The sequence below is a fragment of the Schistocerca gregaria genome, chromosome X, assembly GCF_023897955.1.
Source record: "Schistocerca gregaria isolate iqSchGreg1 chromosome X, iqSchGreg1.2, whole genome shotgun sequence".
NCBI lineage: Eukaryota > Metazoa > Arthropoda > Insecta > Orthoptera > Acrididae > Schistocerca > Schistocerca gregaria.
The window spans coordinates 567376607-567397179 of record NC_064931.1 but is presented as its reverse complement, the minus strand read 5'-3'; the positions used below and the strand labels follow the sequence as shown (position 1 = coordinate 567397179).

The window sequence follows — 20573 nt, the reverse complement described above, 5'->3', positions numbered from 1 at the left end:
GTGCGCGCAAAATGCCATGGCTGCTAGATGTGCAGACAGCTGGGGAAGTGTGGGGAAAGCGGCAGTGGTAGGCGGTTGCTCAGAGCACTGTAGGGGGACATATCGAGTGCTGGAGGGGAAGTGGTGTTCTAAACTGAAGCCTATGCTCACATTTTTTGTAAATACTAAGTGCCCCCCCCCCCCCTCCACACTCACACTTGAATGGTGACCATTCAAAAAATCTACTGTCACCTCTGATTTCATTAATATCTAAAAAGAATTCCATCGAGAATGCAACGACTTATTTTCGCCTGCCTTGTTAACCGTTTGTAACTTTCAGAGAAACATCATTAATAGCGAATTTTGAGTGAAACCTACACATTTCTCTGGTTGCCATGTCAAAATTTGCTTGTTTTGACAAAAGGCAGCGGAGTTTACACTGTCTCACCTCACCTTGTGCAGACACAGTTGTAACAGAATTCTGAAACAGTTGTTTATTAAGTTTATTAAATGAGGAACTAAGGAAAACTCAAGTCAGTAGCTTGTGAAATAGCACATTCTCTATATAAAAAAAGCCTGTAATGTCTTCAAATATGTTGTTCCAAAACCTATAGCATTTCTCGTTTCACCAGCTATCAATGGCCCTTAAAAATTACATTCTTTCACCAAAAAAAAAATCGGTAGCTATTGGAATAACACAGTAGATAATGAAGCTACTAGACAATAACAATATGGTAAAATACTCTCCTCTTTGCGTACTATCATTTGCCAAAATCTCATTTTGATATCAGAAACCATTAACAAAATACGAGGAATGTTGTGGATATTTCACTCTGGCTTTATTGCTGGCACAGCACCATCACAAATGTGTGTGCTACATCAAATCAGTTTTCTCAAGATTGGTGACATGTAGATACCTATACACATGTCTAAAGAAAATTTCAATGTTACCCAAATCTCATATGCAATAACATATTATGCAATATGCACCAAATGCAAAATCATAGAGACCCCCTATTTTTCATTGCACACTTTCTGAATTTTGCACAGTATTTTACTTTTGCATAAATCACAATAACTAAGATCATTAATGAAATGATGGGCACATCATCAGGAACATGCCATATAAAGCTATCAGCAAAGCAAAAATGAATTTTTTTTTTTTTTTACTGAATAGTAAGATCATTAACGAAATGATGGGCACATCATCAGGAACATGCCATATAAAGCTATCAGCAAAGCAAAAATGAATTTTTTTTTTACTGAATAGTTTCTGTAAAATCACTTGAAAAAGATTGCCGCGTGTACACCTCGATTCTGTCATCGCTGACTAGTCAAAAGGTGGAAAACACTTATCGGCCTCCTCTTCCAAGCAAACAAATGAACTAGCCCAGCGCTTTGGATGAAAACTGCATATTGTCCAACGTATCCTGTGAGAGGTGTACAGGGAACTATCAACAGAATGCAAAAAGTTTGTCACATGCCCCCCCCCCCCCTTTTCCCTCTAAAAATAAATATTAGGAATCACACTTATCACATAGTAAACAGCACCTCTTGACTGAAAGTAAGAATTCTAGGAGGGGTGAAACTTTCTTCATTGAAACACACAGCAGCTTTTCAATAAAACATATGTTTATTAAACATTTTACTGCATAAAATATTGTAAACATTTAACAAATGTATGTACGTAAAAATGCATTTGACAAAGATGCAACAATGGATGGATTACTTTTCACAATGAAACACAGTTTCTTAATTGGACGGAATTGTGTAGAATACTTCAAGGTACATTCTGAGTAATCAATGTTTGACAATTTTTGTGATGAAAAAATAAGAGTCAGTCTTCATGAAAGACTAACACTAACTACTATAAACAGTACAAATATAACATTCAACTACAAAATAACATTACAGTAAAAAAGTTTTATAATACTTCTCACTAATATTTTATTGGACATATTAAGAATTAGAAACAATGATGCATGTATATGATTTTCCCCTTGCAAACAGTGGTGTGCAAAAAGGTAACCACAGTTTAGTAAAAGATAATTAATAAATTTAAAGTACTCAGTGGGGAACAGAGAATGAATGTTTCAACACAGACTGAACATGCAAAATAATTCAACCCTCTAAAAACAGAACCTGTGGCATCTCTCCTTAATGCACAGTATTTATGGATTTCAAAGTATGACAGATACTTTTAGATTAAAATTTACTGTGTACATCGTCAATACACATTAGCTCCTGTGTAGCATTTTATAATGATATTACTCTATCTAAAAGTACTATTATGCTAGTCACTTATTGCTTTGTAAAGTACATTCTCTGACACTGTGTGTCTATGTTTACAGGCTATGTGAGATTAGAAATACCTTCAGATACTGATGATAACAGAATACACTGCAGCATTAATCTTATTTGTAAAATGATCGCTCTGTGTGTGTGTGTGTGTGTGTGTGTGTGTGTGTGTTTTGGAAGACAGTGATGCAACACTATTTTAATTACCGAAACAGGAAACAGGCAAAAGCAAATGATGACAAAACTGTACAACATATAGCAAGGCCTCTTTGCTGTAGAATAACTTTAAAAATAGCCAGTTTTTTCAGTGATAATTACATGTAAACTAGATAGTGGCTACAAGTGTAACAGAACACAAATTTTAAGAGTTCATTTACATTATCTTTGAAAAACTACAGATGGGTGTTATAAATACATTCAGAATACCAATGCCCACAAATGGTAATTCTAAGTCTGATTGGTTGACAGGAACTAGTTTGTAGTATTTACTGATACCGTAGCATGGAGTAAATGTTCCAGAACACAGTGTTCCAATGTATTATTCATATGAATGCAATATAAACCACAATGGTTACATCATAAGATCCGCAAATGAACTTTCCTCACAATGAAAACTAAAAATATATATAATGCTATGAACACTTTTATTTGAAGTGGAAGTACTGTTTCTATTCACGTGAAGTAAAATAATAAAGCCAAAGCATGCTGGGGAATTTTATTGGAATAATGAGAGACCAGATCCCTGTGTTCATCTGAAGAAAAAATGGAGGAAAAATACTTAACTTCATGCTAGTAGTGGCAACATAAGAAAATGCAACAAATACTTTCCCATTAAAACTTACTTGCTGAGCACATACTCAACCAACATGCATTAATTGTTGGGTTGTTTATACTAATCTTACAGTATCTAAAAATACTGTGATGATATATTTCTTTTGTGAATAATGCCATCCAGATCACTTAATACATTTTGATTGAGAGAGGAAAGAGTTAGAGCTAACTACACGATTACATCATTAAGTGAATTTTCAAAGATCTGGTAAAAGCAGCCACAGCTGGATCTTATATGCCTTTATGTGAATATCTTGGTGACTTCACACAACTTCCGAATCATACTTTCCCCATAGCTGCTAATCCTAGGAACCTCTATTTGTGAACATTTCAGTGTTTAAGCCACCTCTTGTTTTTATTTGTGGGAAAAGAAACAAAAATGAATTATAATTAACAGAACACCACCACAAACTAGCATTTTCTGGCTTATCTTACTGTTATCTGCTGGAGCATGGTGCTTGTTTTTGATTGGAACTATGTAACAATGGATCTAGTTCAGAAACAATGAATATAGGGTGCATTTGGCACAGTTAATGAGTAAAATGCATGTCACTTATTGAATTAAAGAAACCACAAACAAAAGAACTGCAAAAACAGAGATGGTGCATGTATTCTTAAATGGTATTACTGATGGCAAACTGATCATGACAATCTCATAAAAAGTTACAGTTACTATTTTATGAGTAGACTGAAGGCAATACTGGTTGCCTCAATACTTCGGTTTAGAGAGACCAATCATTTCACTGAACGAATAAAAATAAAAGCAGCACTGAACAGAAGGCAAAAAGCCACTACAAATCACTTTCTTATTAAAATAACAAAACAAAATTTATAAGAAAGCTACAGATAAAACAAATCCTTACATTATTAATGTCACAATTGATAATTAAGCTCCAAATCTCTTCCAAAACACCAGCAAAATAAAAAGCTCTTGCTTTATGAGTGCACCTGTTACTTTTTCTTTCACAAAAGGTCATTAGCATTCATTCTTTGGTTACTCATAATACAGAAGTTTCATGTCACATAAAAATCATCCTTCAAACTATACACAGTCTCTAAATACTGGAGTAAATATTCATTACAAAAATACAAAATATCAATACGAGATTCATAATTTTGTACATGAATTAAAGTTTCTCCTCTTCTAAACCAGAAACTTTACACAATCTTATTTGATATGTAACTTCCAGTTAAAAAAAAAAAAAATGTGGTCGTAGCTATATATAATCTATTCATAGATTTATATGGTGCTTTTCTGATGATCAGAGCAACTGCTATAGTTCATGGGTACAGCAGTTCAATATTTGGTGACTGCATTTCCTTAAATATCTGGTACAGAGAATACACACAGGTCCAGCAGTATGCCTGAAAAAGAAAAACAAAGCTCCAGAAAAACCTCTAATCAAATATCTTAATGGAAAAAACAGCTGTTCTTTCGTAAAACTCATCAACACAAGAACTTAAAGTTATATTAGAATTAGGTTCAAATACAATTTCATTTTGTTGCAGTGATTAAGAACACCACAGTGGTAATGTAATTGAGTAGTCCTGAGCCATTATAAGGAAAGACTCAAGACAGTTGAAATTTTGCGTTTTGTTAATTAACTGTACGAAAATTCTTAACCTCAATGGTAATCTGCAAGTTTAAAACAATATATTAAACAATAGTGGCTAATGTGTGTTCCCCACTAGAAGCTCATCTGCTGAACATAGCATTTACTCCTATTTTCATAGTCTTATTAGCTTAACATGAATCTTACGTCACACTGCAAAAAATAAAAATCATGTTTCTATGCGAAAGGTACTTCTCCATATTTTAAATAAAATATGAATGGTCCCAAGCACAGCACTGAAAAGATTTATGACTATTTGCAAACAAATGGCAAGCTACTGAATACTTGATGTGGCAAACTGCATTTCAAAAACAAAAAGTAACTACTTTAAAGTGATTAATATAAGATCAAACATCTCTTCATTTCCTTGATGTACACTACTAGTGATTCATTTTTGGAGCAACTCTATGCAGCCTCCACTGTTTACAGTGTAGTGGAATTGAGACTGCTACAGCATCACTGCATGCACCACCTCAAGATCTCTCTGCTCAAGTGACTTATTATCACAGAAAAGTAAATACGCAGAATGAGCTAGTTCCACAAACCAGTTAACTGTTGGGCTGCAAAATATCATTTAACATGCAGTCACAAAGGTTGCTACACTGAGTTGCATGTTTTATTCAGGCAACCTGTACCCTTCTGAAATTGATTACATACACCCAGGGAAACTGTGGTGTGTAGTATTATCAATGGTATAGTTGTCTCAAATAACAATACAAACAAAAATAGATGCAAGCTTGAAAACATTGTATCTTAACAAGAGTACTATGTGAGAGAGAATGTGTATGCATGCACACTGTAGATAAGGTGACAGTACTTATTTTTGTGAAAAACTGAATACCACATGGATGATTATAAAAGCATGGAACTTGTGGAACACACAAAACAATGTTAGACATGAATGTGATTAGAAAAACTGGGAGAAACTATATCGATATAGCACATTACTTCATTAAAAGGTGGTGGTAGTAGTACAGAAAACGATCTCGCAAGGAACCAGACAAAGTAACTTCATCAGTGAGCTGTAGATGGTCAGAAGGAATTCCTGTTTCAAATTGATCTTTCGCTGTAGCTAGTCATGTGGCGAAAATTATGTGGCTGAAACATCAACAATTCAACTCAGTTCCCGAAGTTCATACACTAGAAAAAAATATTAGAGGATTTCACTATGTGTGAGTGATAATAAAGCCAGAAGGGGAATCCTGCATGGTAATATGCATCTTAATATGGGTCTTCATATCCAGGGCATACCAAACTAATATGTGAATTACAGCATCTCAATACGTACAGGTGAAATGGAAAAGCTTTTAAATACAATTACAAAATCTAAACCCAAAATTAAGAAATGTAACCAGGCATTAAACACACGAACACTAACATTGCACATAAGGTGTATCATTTCTCTGTATCACACCTTTTTGGGGGGGGGGGGGGGGGGAATCTGCAAAAAGCTACCTATGGGACACTGACCAACATGACTGCCAGTTTCTGTTAAATGTTTCATAAGAAAGTATGATCAGCAGTATGTCTTTTTAAATAGTATCCTACATTTTTTCATTCAGTAATCTTCCTCCTCTCCTCAAGACCTCTTCCAACACATCATTCAAGGACATTCATTATGTTGATACCATATAAGTAGTCTTGCTGTATGTGGCACTTCATTCAAAAGACTAGAAAGAATTAATGAGAGAAAGTCAGCACATGCCTTGTGTGTTAGGTCACCATTGATGAAATAAGGGACAATAATTTTAGTAGCAAGTATCCCACACCAGAAATTAACTCTCAATTGACACTGATGTTATACATGTCTGAGCAATCTCTGGTTTTCACTGGATCAACAAATGTATGTTCTTTGTATTTATCTGCCTTTTGTCTGAAAAGGAACATTGATCAGTAAAAAGAAATTCAGAAAAAAAATCTGGTTCATGAGGATTTGCTGCTGTGTCTACTGGCAGAACTGTACGCAATGCTGGAAACCATTCCCATGCAAATCTTGGTGTAGGTCTCCATGACATAACTAGAACTCGCGACGTGTTGGAAGGCAATGTACACTGGTCCTAGGAATGCCAATAACCTGTTCAAGCTGTCATGTGCAACAGAAACAGGAAGAGTAACTTTGTTATCTTCATCTGTGTATGTTCTATGTTGTTTCTGTTGCCTCGGGTTGAAACTTCTTGTTTCCTCAAGCATCACAACAAGAAGAAAAAACATTCATCAGGAAGGTGGTTTTTGTCAAGATACTGCTGTCTGTAGAGTTCGTCTGGCCGAGTATCAATACACCTACCTCAAACCACAATAAAAGGAAAGTAATTGAAGTGCAGTTTTTAACCAAGTGCTGCATTCACTGTACAAAACATATCATTTAAACAAACTTAAGTACTGTACTACATGTACTCACATTGTAAATGTTGTTAGCTTCATTCTCTGTATATGAGCAGCATTTCTGCCCACTCTTTGTTGGTATACATTTTACAGAAGACTGTATGACCAGTGTGCTCTTTCCTTGAGTTTCCATTTGTTTACAGTCATCACCAGAAAGTGGAAAAGTTGCGCTATCTCAAGTACCTGCATTGTGTGCTGGTACAGGACACTCAAAGGCAATTTTGTGTTACATTTCTGTTAATGTCATGCTTGCATGAATTGTACAATGTGATATTTTTTAACATGTCTTGAGGTGAGGAAATGGACTGCTGAATTAAAAAATATAAGGTGGTATTTTAAAAAAAAGTTTACTGCTGGTCATATCTTCTCAACAAATAAAATTAAAAGAGACGTAATCACACTCGTTACTATATCCCTGGTAATGAAATAACATTTGCTTGATATGTTTTTTTATTTTGTTTCTGAACAAAGAGTTATTTGGGGTTGTCAAGATAATGGGAAATCCCAGAATAGACTTGCTCAATTCAATACAGATCATAGAACTGATATTACAAGAAACCAGATTCACAGATGAAGTAACACTAGAGTCAGATAATTATCAAATCTTGAAATGGAAATAAAGACATTGTGGAAGGTGTGCCACACTTACTTACAATATCCATTATTAAGTGATCAACATACATTAGTGCCAAATTTATTATCTCCAGAAATAGTTTTGGGAACAACTGGAAGAATGGTTGATTAACTAGTAGGGTTGAAAGGAAATGAACAATAAAGCCATCAGTCCTATCTTCCTCTAATAATCCAAGCCCACGAGATTCCACAAGGAGAAAAGGACAGACAGCCAATATGATGATGCATAAGTAAGAAGTACATGGCAGGACCAACAAACAAAATGAAGTAAAAAAATCAGTGAGGTGGGGGAGGTGCAGCATCCAGCAATCAGCCAAAGGACCATCGAAGGGCAGGGGCTTAGAAGGAGATTGCCCAAGAAAAGATAAACAAATACAAAAGCAGGTGGTCTACCTTTTCTTTCTGTCCAAATTAGAAGTGGTATGAGGTATAAACCACTGTTGGAGGGGGTGGGGGTTGGTAGTGGTGTGTGTTACAAAGGTGATCTGATAAGAGGATTCAATGACGGAAGGTCAAGACCACAACAAAGAGATTCCAGATGAACTTCTGCTGGGACATCCAACCTGAGTCACCATTGTGGAAAGTGAATCATCCTGACAGGAAAAAGAATGTGGTTCTGGGAAGTTGAGGACATGTATTGCAAAACTCAATAGGAACTGGTGGCACCTGATGTGCAGAGAAGGAATTCCAGCCTCTGCGAAGAGGCTATCCACAGGACTTGTTCAAAAGGCACCAGTTGCAAGTCAGATCCCACAATAGTGCACTGTGTACAGTAGCTGTAATACAAAGGTGGCCACTAGTCCATAAGCCCATCAAAATAGGACAAGGGCTTAGCAAAGTTCCAATAGGATGGAAGCCCTGGCTGAGGGCCCAGTGACTCCACTTTCCTTGAGGCACCTTGTAGCTGGCATTCAGCAATAATGGCAGATGAAGAGCTTTCATATTTACTAAAGTTGTCAACATACAGGGACAGTGAGGTAACTGGCCCACAGCCTATACGAGCCTGTTGGTTGATTGATTAATTGAGTGGGGTTATGGGGCCAATCGGCGAGGTCATCAGTCTCTCAATTCTGAAGTGAGTCACAGAAGAAAGATGGTCTGCTAAAAGTGGACGGATCCAGTCAGGGGAGTCAAATTATAAAATAACGATAATTACACACACACACACACAGTAAAGGCATAAAAGGTGAGACCAAATCTAAAAACTGGAAAAAAGGGGGCGGTCATGGGGTCACAGACCGAGAAGACTGTAAAAGAAGTCCCAACCACAACCAACCTGCCCCTGCTGAAAGATTAAAGTAGAACATTATATCGGGAAAGAAAAACCACTTTCACGGAGGAAACTGAGGACCAGTTCAACCATCCGTGGATCGTCTGCTAATATTAAATTTAGGGAATCGGGAAGACTATTTTTAACACAAAGGGCCAAAAGAAGGGGTCATTCCACCAATATGAGAGATATCGTCAGTCTGGCTCCACAACCACACTGTTGGGGTGGGTCGTTATGTAGGAGGAAACAATGGGTGAGCTGGGTATGACCGATGCATAAACGGCATAAAACAGTTGACTCCTTGTGAGAGGAGTAGAAGGAAGAGTGCCAAACTGCAGTAGACTGCTTGATTGTGCAGAGTTCATTGCCATGAGCAGTAGAGCACTCCACATGGCATTCCACTTTTGGGCAAAGAGAGATCTGACCTAAATTTTTGCATATCTGCAGATGGAATCATAAAAGGAAATGGGGGGTAATCATCTGCTTCTCTAGCCAAACGGTCAGCCAGTTTATTCCCTGGAATGCCCACATGACTTGGGACCCAGAGAAAGACACTTTAACAGGCAGCACGCTCAAGGACAGCGAGAAGGTCATGGATAGCAGAGACCAAAGGGTGATGAGAGTAGCATTGGTCGATAGCCCGTATGCTGTTGATGGCGTCTGAACAAATTAAAACACTGTGGAGGGAGGCCTGAGAAACAAAAAGGAGGGCCCTGTGAATGGCTAAAAGCTCTGCTGTGAACACACTACATGATCCAGGCAATAAATAGTGTTCGAAGACGGTAGGGAACATGAAAGTGTATCCCACCTCATCGATTGTCTTAGAACCATCAGTGTAAAAGATGGTGGCACCCTGGAACTCTGCAAGGATGCCACATACAAGACGCCAGTAAACCATATGAGTGACAGATACCTTAGGACCCTGAAACAGATCGGTCCTAATCTATGGTCTAGGCGCCATCCAAAGGGGGTATGGGAGGAAAGTGAGTGCAGTCCAGTGAGTGGAGATGGAGATCCCGATACAGGGAAGTGAGACGCATGCCAATCAGCAATCCCACCCATGGGTGGGTGTTAGGAGGGAGACATCCCTTATTGGTGAAGAGCACAGGATATGCAGGATGGTTAGGGAATTGGCGAATGACAATTGTGTAAGAAACAAGGATTTGGTTCCATGGGGGAAGGGGAATTCCCGCTTCAGTGACAAGACTATCAACAGGACTAGTGCAAAAGGCACCAACAGTGAGACGCACCACACAATGATGGACTTTGAAGGAACTGCTGAGCCGTAAAGCTGACTACCATAATCAAGTCGGGACAAGACCCAAGACCACAAGATGTGTGGGGCAGAAGGCAGAGAGCTTTAAGCTTCCGTATACATGTAATCTTTAGGTGATGAATGTGGGGCAGCCATGTCACCTGGTTATCAAAAATAAGGCCCAAGAAACAGGACTGTGCTACAACATCGAGGAGCTGGTTGCCTAAATAAAGTTCTGGATCAGGGTGTACTGTGGGTCAACAACAAAAATGCATAACCAGCGTTTTGGAGGGAGAAAACGAAGCCATGGGCGGTGGTCCACACAGAGGTGTCTTAGAGCTGGCAGTCAGCAGATACTACTGAGTGAGAGTTGCCTCAGATGCAAAAATCATCAGCTTACAGTGCTGGGGTAACCAGAGGCCAACAGAGATCACAAGCCCATTGATGGCAATGAGGGAGACTGTCACATTTAGCACAGAATCCTGTAGGATACCATTCTCCTGAATCTGAGGGGCAATGAGTGGAGTGCCAACTCGAACCTGGAAGAGCCGATGAGATAAACACTCATGGATAAAACTCTGAAGGAGGTCACGGAACCACCAGTCATGGAGGGCAACTAAAATGTTATGGCACGGAGCCATGTCATACGCCTTATGTAGGTTAAAGAAGACTGCAACAAGTTGCTGGCCTGTTGCTGGCAGTAAATAAAAGCCTGTCAGATGGCTGATTCCAATCAGAGTAAATGGTCAGTTGGAGATCGCTTGCCCAGAAGCCACACTGATATGGGGGCAAAAGGCCCCGAGATTTGAGTACCCAACATAATCTGAAGCCGAGATTCGAGTACCCAACATAATATGAAGCTGACCATCCTTTCAAGCAGTTTACTAAGTACATTCATCAGGCTAATTGGGTGGTAGATGTCCAGAGACATTGGGTTTTTCCCAGGCCTAAGGACGGGGATAACTATACAGTCTCACCATTGTGACGGACAAGCACCCGTGAGCCAAATGTGGTTGAAAACCCTGCGGAGCTGTTGCCTCTGTGGAATGTCCAAGTGTTGGATCATCTGGTTGTGGATGGAATCTGGGCCTAGGGCTGTCTCTCGTGAAGAGCTAAGAGCCTGCACCAATTCCCATTCAGTGAAAGGTGCATTATAGGGCTCAACGTGGTGTGGGATGAAATAGACGGGGTCTGTTTAACTATGTGTTTCTGCCGGAGAAAGGTAGTAGGGTAGGAAGAGGAGGACAATGCCGTTGCAAAGTGTGCGCAAGGTGTTCTTGAAGGACTAATTGATTAGTGCACAGAGCACCTTGGAGGTTCAGACCCTCGATAGTTGACTGTCTCCTGGTGGCCCAGAAGGCTACAGAGCTTGGACCAAATCTGCGATGAAGAGGCATACGTCCCCAGGGAGGTAACATAGTGCTCCCAGCATTCCTTTTTACTCCACTTAATAAAGAAACGAGCCTTAGCACGGAGATGCTTAAAAGTGAGGAAGTTCGTCTGTAAAGGGTGTTGCTTAAATTGCTGCAGCACCCGTCGGCAGTCCTGGACAACAAATGTGACAATCTTGGCCCACCACGGTATCCGTCGGCGATGAGGGGGACCTGTGGATAGGGGGACAGCAGTGCCAGCAGCATAAAGAATAGTGGTAGAGATGCCTCGCATGACAATGGAATTCGAGAGGGAGCTATCAAAGTTGACAACAAATATATATAAATGCCAATTGGCCCTGTGCAATGACCAACGTGGGGGGCTGTCTGCCTGGCAGCAGCAGGGAAACTTTAGACTCACTGGAAAGTGGCCACTGTCACAAAGGTCATCATGGGATGACCGATGTAGGGAAGCCACGAGGGCAGGAGAGGAGATCGTGAGATCGAGAGCAGAGAAGGTGCCATGAGTGGCACTGAAGTGGGTGGGGGAACCATCATTGAGGAGACACAAATTGAGGTCTGTGATAAGTTGGTCAATTAGGATACCACTACCCGTTGAAGTAATTCTCTCCCACACTGGATGGTGGCCACTGAAGTACCTGAGAAAAAACAGGGGCGGGAGCTGCCGGATTAAGGTAGTCAGTGCAACGTAAGGAAGTGAACTACCTGGAGGGAGGTAGACATTGCAAATGGTGATTGCTGGAGTCGTTTGCACTTAAAACACTATCAGTTCCAAGTTGGTACATAGGGGATCCAGTCACTAATGACATCGGAGCAAACCTAAGTGCAGACCCCACCAGATGCTACCCTGGGCCAGCATGGTTCTGACAGAACATCCGATAACCACGAAATGTTGGAAAGTAGTCATCACGGAAATGCGTTTCTTGAAGAACAAGACAGAATGCAGAATAGGAGGAGACATTCCAATTCCATTGGATGATCATGTGGCGAAAGTCCTAGGTAGACATGAAAAAGCCAAGGAGGAGGTCAGGTCACTCGGTCAGTAGTCAGTAGTCATCACCGTCAAGGATAGGGTGATATCCATAAATAAGATGTCAGACTCACATTGCGAGGGGGGAGATGGCACCTCTGGGGGCACTGGGGGCACCTTGTCTTGGGATTTATGTTTATTCTTCTTCTTCTCTTTCTGAGGTGGAGGAGGGCAGGGCACAGGGGGAGTACAGGCTTCTGCAAGATCTGGAACTGACAAGAGCGCGAACAACCTTGGGGTGCACAGATGGTGCGCCTCATGGCCGAGTGGTGGTAAGAGTCTTCTGGCCTGAAACATGCCGGGGAGAGGGGTCCCAGGTGGGAGTCTCTCATACTTTTGGCAAGCGTCAGCGTAAGACAGGCAATCCAGGGACTTGTATTCTTGGATCTTCTGTTCTTTCTTGTACGTCAGGCAATCCAGCAAGCAAGGGGAGTGGCGATCAGCACAACTGACAAACACAGGTGGCAAAACATAGGAGCTTCCCTCATGGAGTAGGTGGCCATAGTCAACACACAAAGGGTCCGCTGTACATCAGAAAGACATATGCCCAAAACAAAAGCACCGAAAGCACCGTATAGGTGGAGGGACGTAGAGATTCACATCACATCTGTAGCACATAACCTCGAAAGCAAGAATGACGGCACCAGTGTCAGTGCGGTTGTCTTTGCGACCCATCTGCACATATTGAACAAAATGAACACCAGATTAGCCCGGATTTCCTCATAAGTTTGCAGGATAAAGTACCCATAAAAAATTACTCTGTGGACCATATTCAAAGACTGATGAGGGCTAATAGACACCAGGACACTGTCAAGAAGATCACAGGCACAAAGGGCTGTGGACTGGGTGGCAAAAGCAGCTTTGATCAACAGGCAGCCCGACCACATCTTGCTAAGAGACTCCACTTCACCAAACTTGTTCTCGATATTTTCCACGAAAAACAATGACTTTGTGCTGGTGAACGTGTCCTCATTTGTCCTAGTACAGGCGAGGTAAAAGATAAAGGGTTTCATCCCAAGACTGCGAGCCTGGCCCTCCTCCCATGGTGTAGCCAGGGAAGGGAAGTTTTCTGGGTCATACAAAGCAGTGTTCAATGACCCTTCACCATTCAAAGTGACGGCTGTTTGAGAATGACCAGATTTTTATAGCTTGATACACTTCATGCGCCAAGTATCCTCCCTGATACTACCAACTCCAAACAGGGGCTCTCCCCATGGGTGCCACTCAGACACAGCAAGGGCCATCTGGCATGGCAGCTGTTGCCGGGAGTTCAGATGCTCCAAGAAGATAAGCAACCACTCCTTGGCATACATGGGGAGAAACAGCTCAGGTATCAGTAGTGTGATCCCTGTGTTGACAGGGGGTTCAGCCATATGGGTACATAACAACCCCACCACAATGGCTGGTTACACATGCTGGCGACATAGCAGGGTTGAAGGGACTACAGTGGGGAAGGGAGAGGGGAGAACAACACACACCATAGATGCCAGGGAGGGACTTTTTCCCTATATGGCTCACACTAAAAAACAGGAAATTTTGGAGGTCAAAACTCAAGGGAGGATCTAAACGCCTAAAAGGATGAAAGAACAGGCTAAAGGAACAAAATTGCAATCAATAGATGAAATCAGATGGATAGTAAGGTCAACACAAATCAGGAGGAGGAGGAGGAGGAGGAGGAGGAGGAGGAGGAGGAGGGAGGATAGGAAGGGTTGGCAGGGTGAAGGAAATGCAACCAGGGAAAGAAGAACTGGCTGCAATAGCTCGGGGCCATGCGCGATCTCGCGAAAGAACTGTGAGCCCCCTGGGGAGAGGGTGGAGGACAAGCCTGTTAATCGCTATCACGGCAGAGACCAGTGTGGCCTCCAGTCTCATGTATATGGTCTCTTGGATAGGGAGGGTATTGTATGACAAAATAAACACATAAGAACTGTAGACACGCAAACTTACAGAGAAAAACTGAGAGACAACCTCTGAAGCCCACCCTCACACAGTGTGTTACAGATATAGTAAGGTCATGAAGTGTCGTTGGCCTTTCTTAAGTAAAAAAAAGATAGAGAGATCTTGAGAGGCTAAAGCTGTCATTATAGCTGGCTCCAGACAAATTAAATGTTCAGTTCTGGACTGGTCCTTTTGAACTCCACATGGAGTTGGATGAAAGACCCCATATTCAAGAGACCACCAGCCGCCAGTTCACCACACATTATGACAGCTTGGGTCATTTGTAAGGCAGGCGGTTATACATCTCTGTAACTCATATGGGTTTCTACCTGGTTTAAAGACTGGGTCAATAATTGTGCTTTTCCTTCACTGGCCCTCTGGCAAGGTATCGTTAAAGACTTGAAAAATGGTAAGACAGTAACAGCCAGAGGGCTTAGGAGTTCCCATTAACTGTAAGGAACATTACATGACTCTAGACGAACCCTAAACTGTTATGCTCTACTTATCTTCTGTGTAGACAGAAGACACAGGAATTGTTGTCAGACATATATTTTCATCAGAAATGCTGGCAAAGGAGGAATCAGTGTGCAGTATAATAATATCAAAATTTTATATATTACGAAACATGGTGTGTCTGACAGTGCAGTCGCCTAAAAAGTGATAAAGAGTGGTTGTAGGCCCTTGAGGCAGAACGCGTCAAGTGTTGACTGAGCATGGGCATTTAAGCTGATGGCAGTTCCACCTCAGTGAGGCAATAATCTTTTAGTAGTTCATCTGATGTTATCATAGTGTAAGAAGTTACTTCCATTGGTGTTTCAAAGTTATATTTTTGACTGTGACAATACCTGCAGCTTTAGATGTCGGTAATTCAGATGTACTAAGTTTACGTTGCATTCTTCCATCACCTCTCACTTTGATGACGGTATGTAGGACGATGCTTATTTTCTCGCTGTGAGCTTCCTGTGTTGTGGTAAATAGCTGCTGATGTAGTTGTCAGTTTTTATAATTTTGGTGAATATTGATTGTTGCAGTGCCCAGGAGATTCAGAACTTTCCTGGAGTTTCATTTACAAAGCCACACATGGCAGCAATATTAGCGTGATTTGAGACTGGAGTCAAAAGAGTCAAACTGAAGTGTGATTATCATCAACAGAAATTAGCAACAACAGTAAATGTTCTATGGATTTTGGTGCTTGGCACTTTTGTCTTTGTGCCTGTATTCTTGTTACTGTATATCAAGTTAATCGGAGGACACAGGGTCCTGATAATGCAGTTTGATTTCACCAGAGTAGCGTGATATTTATTTGATAGTACATAAACCTATTCCTGAGTTGGTATTGGTAACGCGAAGAGTAACTGGGCCACATCGATTGGACTGCAGTGTCAGAACACCTGCAAAGCATGTAATGGCAGAACCAGAGACTGATCATGCACCTGTGTTATTACATCATTCACAGCTGCAGACAGTTGAACCTAAAATACGCTGCACAGATTTTTTTGTCATATTCATCCTATTCATTCAAAATTGATGCAATAGTTATTAATAAGTACAGAGGACTGATATTTCAAGGTGAGAAGGCCAGAGGTACTGATTGAGAGATTGACAGCTGATACGTTCCACATACCACACTAAAATGAGTTGGACAGGCACTGTCCATCTCTAATTACTTGTTACATTAGATGCCCCAGTCAAATATACTGACACTGCTTCCCAGTGGACTGTAAAAGCTGAAATCACCTAATAAGAGAAAAGGTGAGGATAGTTCATGGATTAGGTTAACTCTCTCTTGATGTAGGTTTCAACCTGATGGCAGATAGATATTACGGTGAGTAAAATCCTAGTTGTCCATCTGCGAACAGTTAAAGACTCTAATGCTGTAAAGTGTCATGTCTGATCACTAAAAATGTCTACATGGCCTGAAATAGGCACTGTTATTAAATAACATTGGGTCATACATTTCAGGGAATCTAGTTTTTTGAAGGGAAATACATATTTTCGTATAAAATAAAAGTAGGTGCCTGAGTTCTACTACACGGTGAAAATAGCCATTACAGTTTGACTGGATAATGTACCCAGGGGTTTTGTGAAGGTTGTGGTGAGATGGGGCTCACTTCTGATTGCATCAGCTGAGACTGGGAGGGATCACCATCAGGACTAACCCCAGAGCGCCTCCTGCTGTTTTCAACCACTGCACCTATTCTATGTCACAGTATTTTCCTACTTTTTATGGCTGTTTTATCTTTGCTCTTCTGACACTATTTTGCACTTCAGATAAAATTACTGAAGATTGGCAATGTCATTTTCTCCTCAAGAATGTACCAGCTTGACACAAATGGGAGATTCTGCCAATTGGATCATCATCAGTGTGTGTGTGGTGGTGGTGGTGGTGGTGGTGGTGGTGGTGGTGGTCCAATGAACCTATGGCTGCCAGATCCACCTTCATCTTTGATGCTTTTTTCTCTTTTTACTTCCTTTTGTCTATATTTCACTTGTAGAGTTTTATCTGTTATTGGGGATACAAGACTGTATACATGGAAGAAAGAATGAGTGAACTGCTCTGTGGTCCATATACCACGCTCCATCAACCACAAAACATATTTGACACGAAGCCAGAAATTTTAAAAACGAAGCTACGGCAGATTCTGTGCGAGGGAATGTCACTATTAAATAGAAGAATTCATAGAGGATGAAATGATCATTTGAGCAAGGAGTAAATAAGTGCTGGATTTTATTGTATGTCTGTATGTACAGGGTGTTTAAAAAATGACCGGTATATTTGAAACGGAAACAACAGATGGTGCTGCGGTCTGGGAAACTCTATAGTACGATATTTTCCACATATCCACCATGCGTAGTCTCTGAATGAAATTACCTGAAACCTTTGACAACGTGTCTGGCGGAATGGCTTCACATGCAGATGAGATGTACTGCTTCAGCTGTTCAATTGTTTCTGGATTCTGGCGGTACACCTGGTCTCAAGTGTCCCCAAAAAAAGAAGTCACAGGGGTTCATGTCTGGCGAAAAGGGAGGCCAATCCATGCCTCCTGTATGTTTCGGATAGCCCAAAGCAATCACAAGATCATCGAAATATTCATTCAGGAAATTAAAGACGTCGGCCGTGCGATGTGGCCGGGCACCATCTTGCATAAACCACGAGGTGTTCGCAGTGTCGTCTAAGGCAGTTTGTACCGCCACAAATTCACGAAGAATGTCCAGATAGCGTGATGCAGTAATCGTTTTGGATCTGAAAAATGGGCCAATGATTCCTTTGGAAGAAATGGCGGCCCAGACCAGTACTTTTTGAGGATGCAGGGACGATGGGACTGCAACATGGGGCTTTTCGGTTCCCCATATGCGCCAGTTCTGTTTATTGACGAAGCCGTCCAGGGAAAAATAAGCTTCGTCAGTAAACCAAATGCTGCCCACATGCATATCGCCGTCATCAATCCTGTGCACTATATCGTTAGCGAATGTCTCTCGTGCAGCAATGGTAGCGACGCTGAGGGGTTGCCGCGTTTGAATTTTGTATGGATAGAGGTGTAAACTCTGGTGCATGAGATGATACATGGACGTTGGCGTCATTTGGACCGCAGCTGCAACACGGCGAACGGAAACCTGAGGCTGCTGTTGGATCACCTGCTGCACTAGCTGCACATTGCCCTCTGTGGTTGCCGTACGCGGTCGCCCTAACTTTCCAGCACGTTCATCCGTCACGTTCCCAGTCCGTTGAAATTTTTCAAACAGATCCTTTATTGTATCGCTTTTCGGCCCTTTGGTTACATTTAACCTCCGTTGAAAACTTCGTCTTGTTGCAACAACACTGTGTTCTAGGCGGTGGAATTCCAACACCAGAAAAATCCTCTGTTCTAAGGAATAAACCATGTTGTCCACAGCACACTTGCACGTTGTGAACAGCACATGCTTACAGCAGAAAGACGACGTACAGAATGGCACACCCACAGACTGCGTTGTCTTCTATATCTTTCACATCACTTGCAGCGCCATCTGTTGTTGAAAATTGTAACTACTGTAATTTCGAAAGTTTGTCCACTTGAAAATGTACTGTTGTCCCAAGCATATTGCAACAAACGGTGTATTTCTATCGCTGCTCGTTTATTTTTTATTGCCGTTTTAAATATACCGGTCATTTTTGAAACACCCTGTATACCAAAATTGTATTATTATTATTATTATTATTATTATTATTGTTGTTGTTGTTGTTGTTCTGTTTGTTAACATCAGCTGTTCTTTGTATGTGGCGAAATTTTACCACAATTTGACGTCTCTCCTGTGCCCGAATAAAATGATTTAGATTATGTAATTATCAGACAAACTGCAATTCACAATGAATGACACTGGCACATGTGGCAGTGTTTAGCTTGTCAAGTAGGTCCAGATGAGGTAACCATCCACTGAAGTTTGCCAGCTGAGTAGGACTTTTCTACCAGGAGGTGGGGAAATGAGGTCCCTGTAGTTGGTGTTGTGGTAATGTATCTTTCCAGGTGGCCACCTAGGCCCAACATTGAGTAGATGTGGGTGTCTTCACCATCGCTACATACAGAAAGCTTAGTCCCAATGTTCTCAAACTTTTCTGTCATTTCAAATCGGTGTAGGGCTTCACTTTTTTCCTTTGCTTCAAAATACATGACACACATAATTTTCAAAAGATTGAAAATCTGACACATTAAAACTTAAAGGTAATAACATGGAATTCATAAAGCACCTTTGAAAATCGGATTCAAGAAATTTGGAAGAAATAAAACAGGAATTAACCTGTGCAGAAGAAGAAATAAACCAAGTAGAAAGAATAAGAAAACACTTCTCGTGGTAAACTGATTGTGGCAAAGCAGAAGAAAGTCTAGTGGCCTATAATCGTGTTACTAAATATGCAAACAAATCATTAGAAGAATCTACAGCAATGTAAAAAAAAAAGAAGGAAAGCTACATAAATTTTAGCCACCAGATCAGTGTTTTAGGGACCAAGAAAATTTCCTGTATATGAATAACAGAGGCAAATGTAAAATTTCAGCTAGATATTAAAGTTATGAAAAAATTTGGGAAGACACAAAAGTTACAGGACAACTGAAAAATAGTACCAAACCACACAAAATTGGGCAAAACATGTCAATAACTTAAGTGGTATATCCTTACTCATTGCAGCCATTTTTTCCTGCAGCATTTGTCAGAAGTGCTGAACAAGTGGATGCATAATCCCGAAAGCCTTAGGCAGGGTTTAGGAAACATAGATACTTAGTAGAACCAAGGTGTGTATGTGGACAAGGGAAAAAAAAATCCCAGATTTTCCTCGGAACTATGAAACTTATCAATCCATAGAATCAATATGGTTTTATACACTGGCATAACATTTCCTGGCACTTTACAAAATGAAACTTAGGTGGAAAAAAAAACCACATTTTGGAAAGATCTGTGATGTGCAGCAATGTGTACGCTGCATATTTTCATATTATGAAAGTGTAAATTTGAATTCCACCAAACACCTCACCTTACTTTCTGAAGCATTGAAATCGAGATTGCGAGGCGATTTTGTAAGCCAGCCATAGCTCATGTCACATGATCTCACCAGCCAATGATGGCAGATATTCAGAGCATAGGACATGTGATGTAGTCAGCCAATAGCAATATCACTGTCAAGATGCGCGACCACACAAATTGGAGAAGTTAATGGTTTAAATAAATGTACATAGTGTTGCTACAAGAAAAGAAAAGAAAAGCTTTCACATATAATACTGGCCTCAAAGATTAATAAGCTTTCACAGAATCTAAGCTTGCACACATAACGTTGATCTTTTATAAGCGTGTAACACTTTAAGATACATCACAAAAATGTGCCAGTAAAATTTTTGATGATGGCATACATCTCTGATCATCTTGGCTTGAAATTCTTCAAAAGGTTGTCCTCCAAGAGTTGATTTTTAAATGAGAGTCAAGAAAT

General features: G+C 40.7%; 1 protein-coding gene across 3 annotated transcripts in view; it reads right to left on the bottom strand.

Annotated features, from left to right (window-relative positions):
• Positions 1–1593: 1593 nt before the first annotated feature.
• LOC126298411 (uncharacterized) overlaps positions 1594–20573 on the bottom strand; it is a 44990-nt gene continuing 26010 nt past the window's right edge. For all 3 annotated transcript variants that reach the window (XM_049989732.1, XM_049989730.1, XM_049989731.1), the window contains exon 6: positions 1594–4473. In XM_049989732.1, coding sequence (XP_049845689.1) covers positions 4390–4473 — 84 coding nt within the window. In that variant the 3' untranslated portion in view covers positions 1594–4389. The remainder of the gene's footprint in view (positions 4474–20573) is intronic.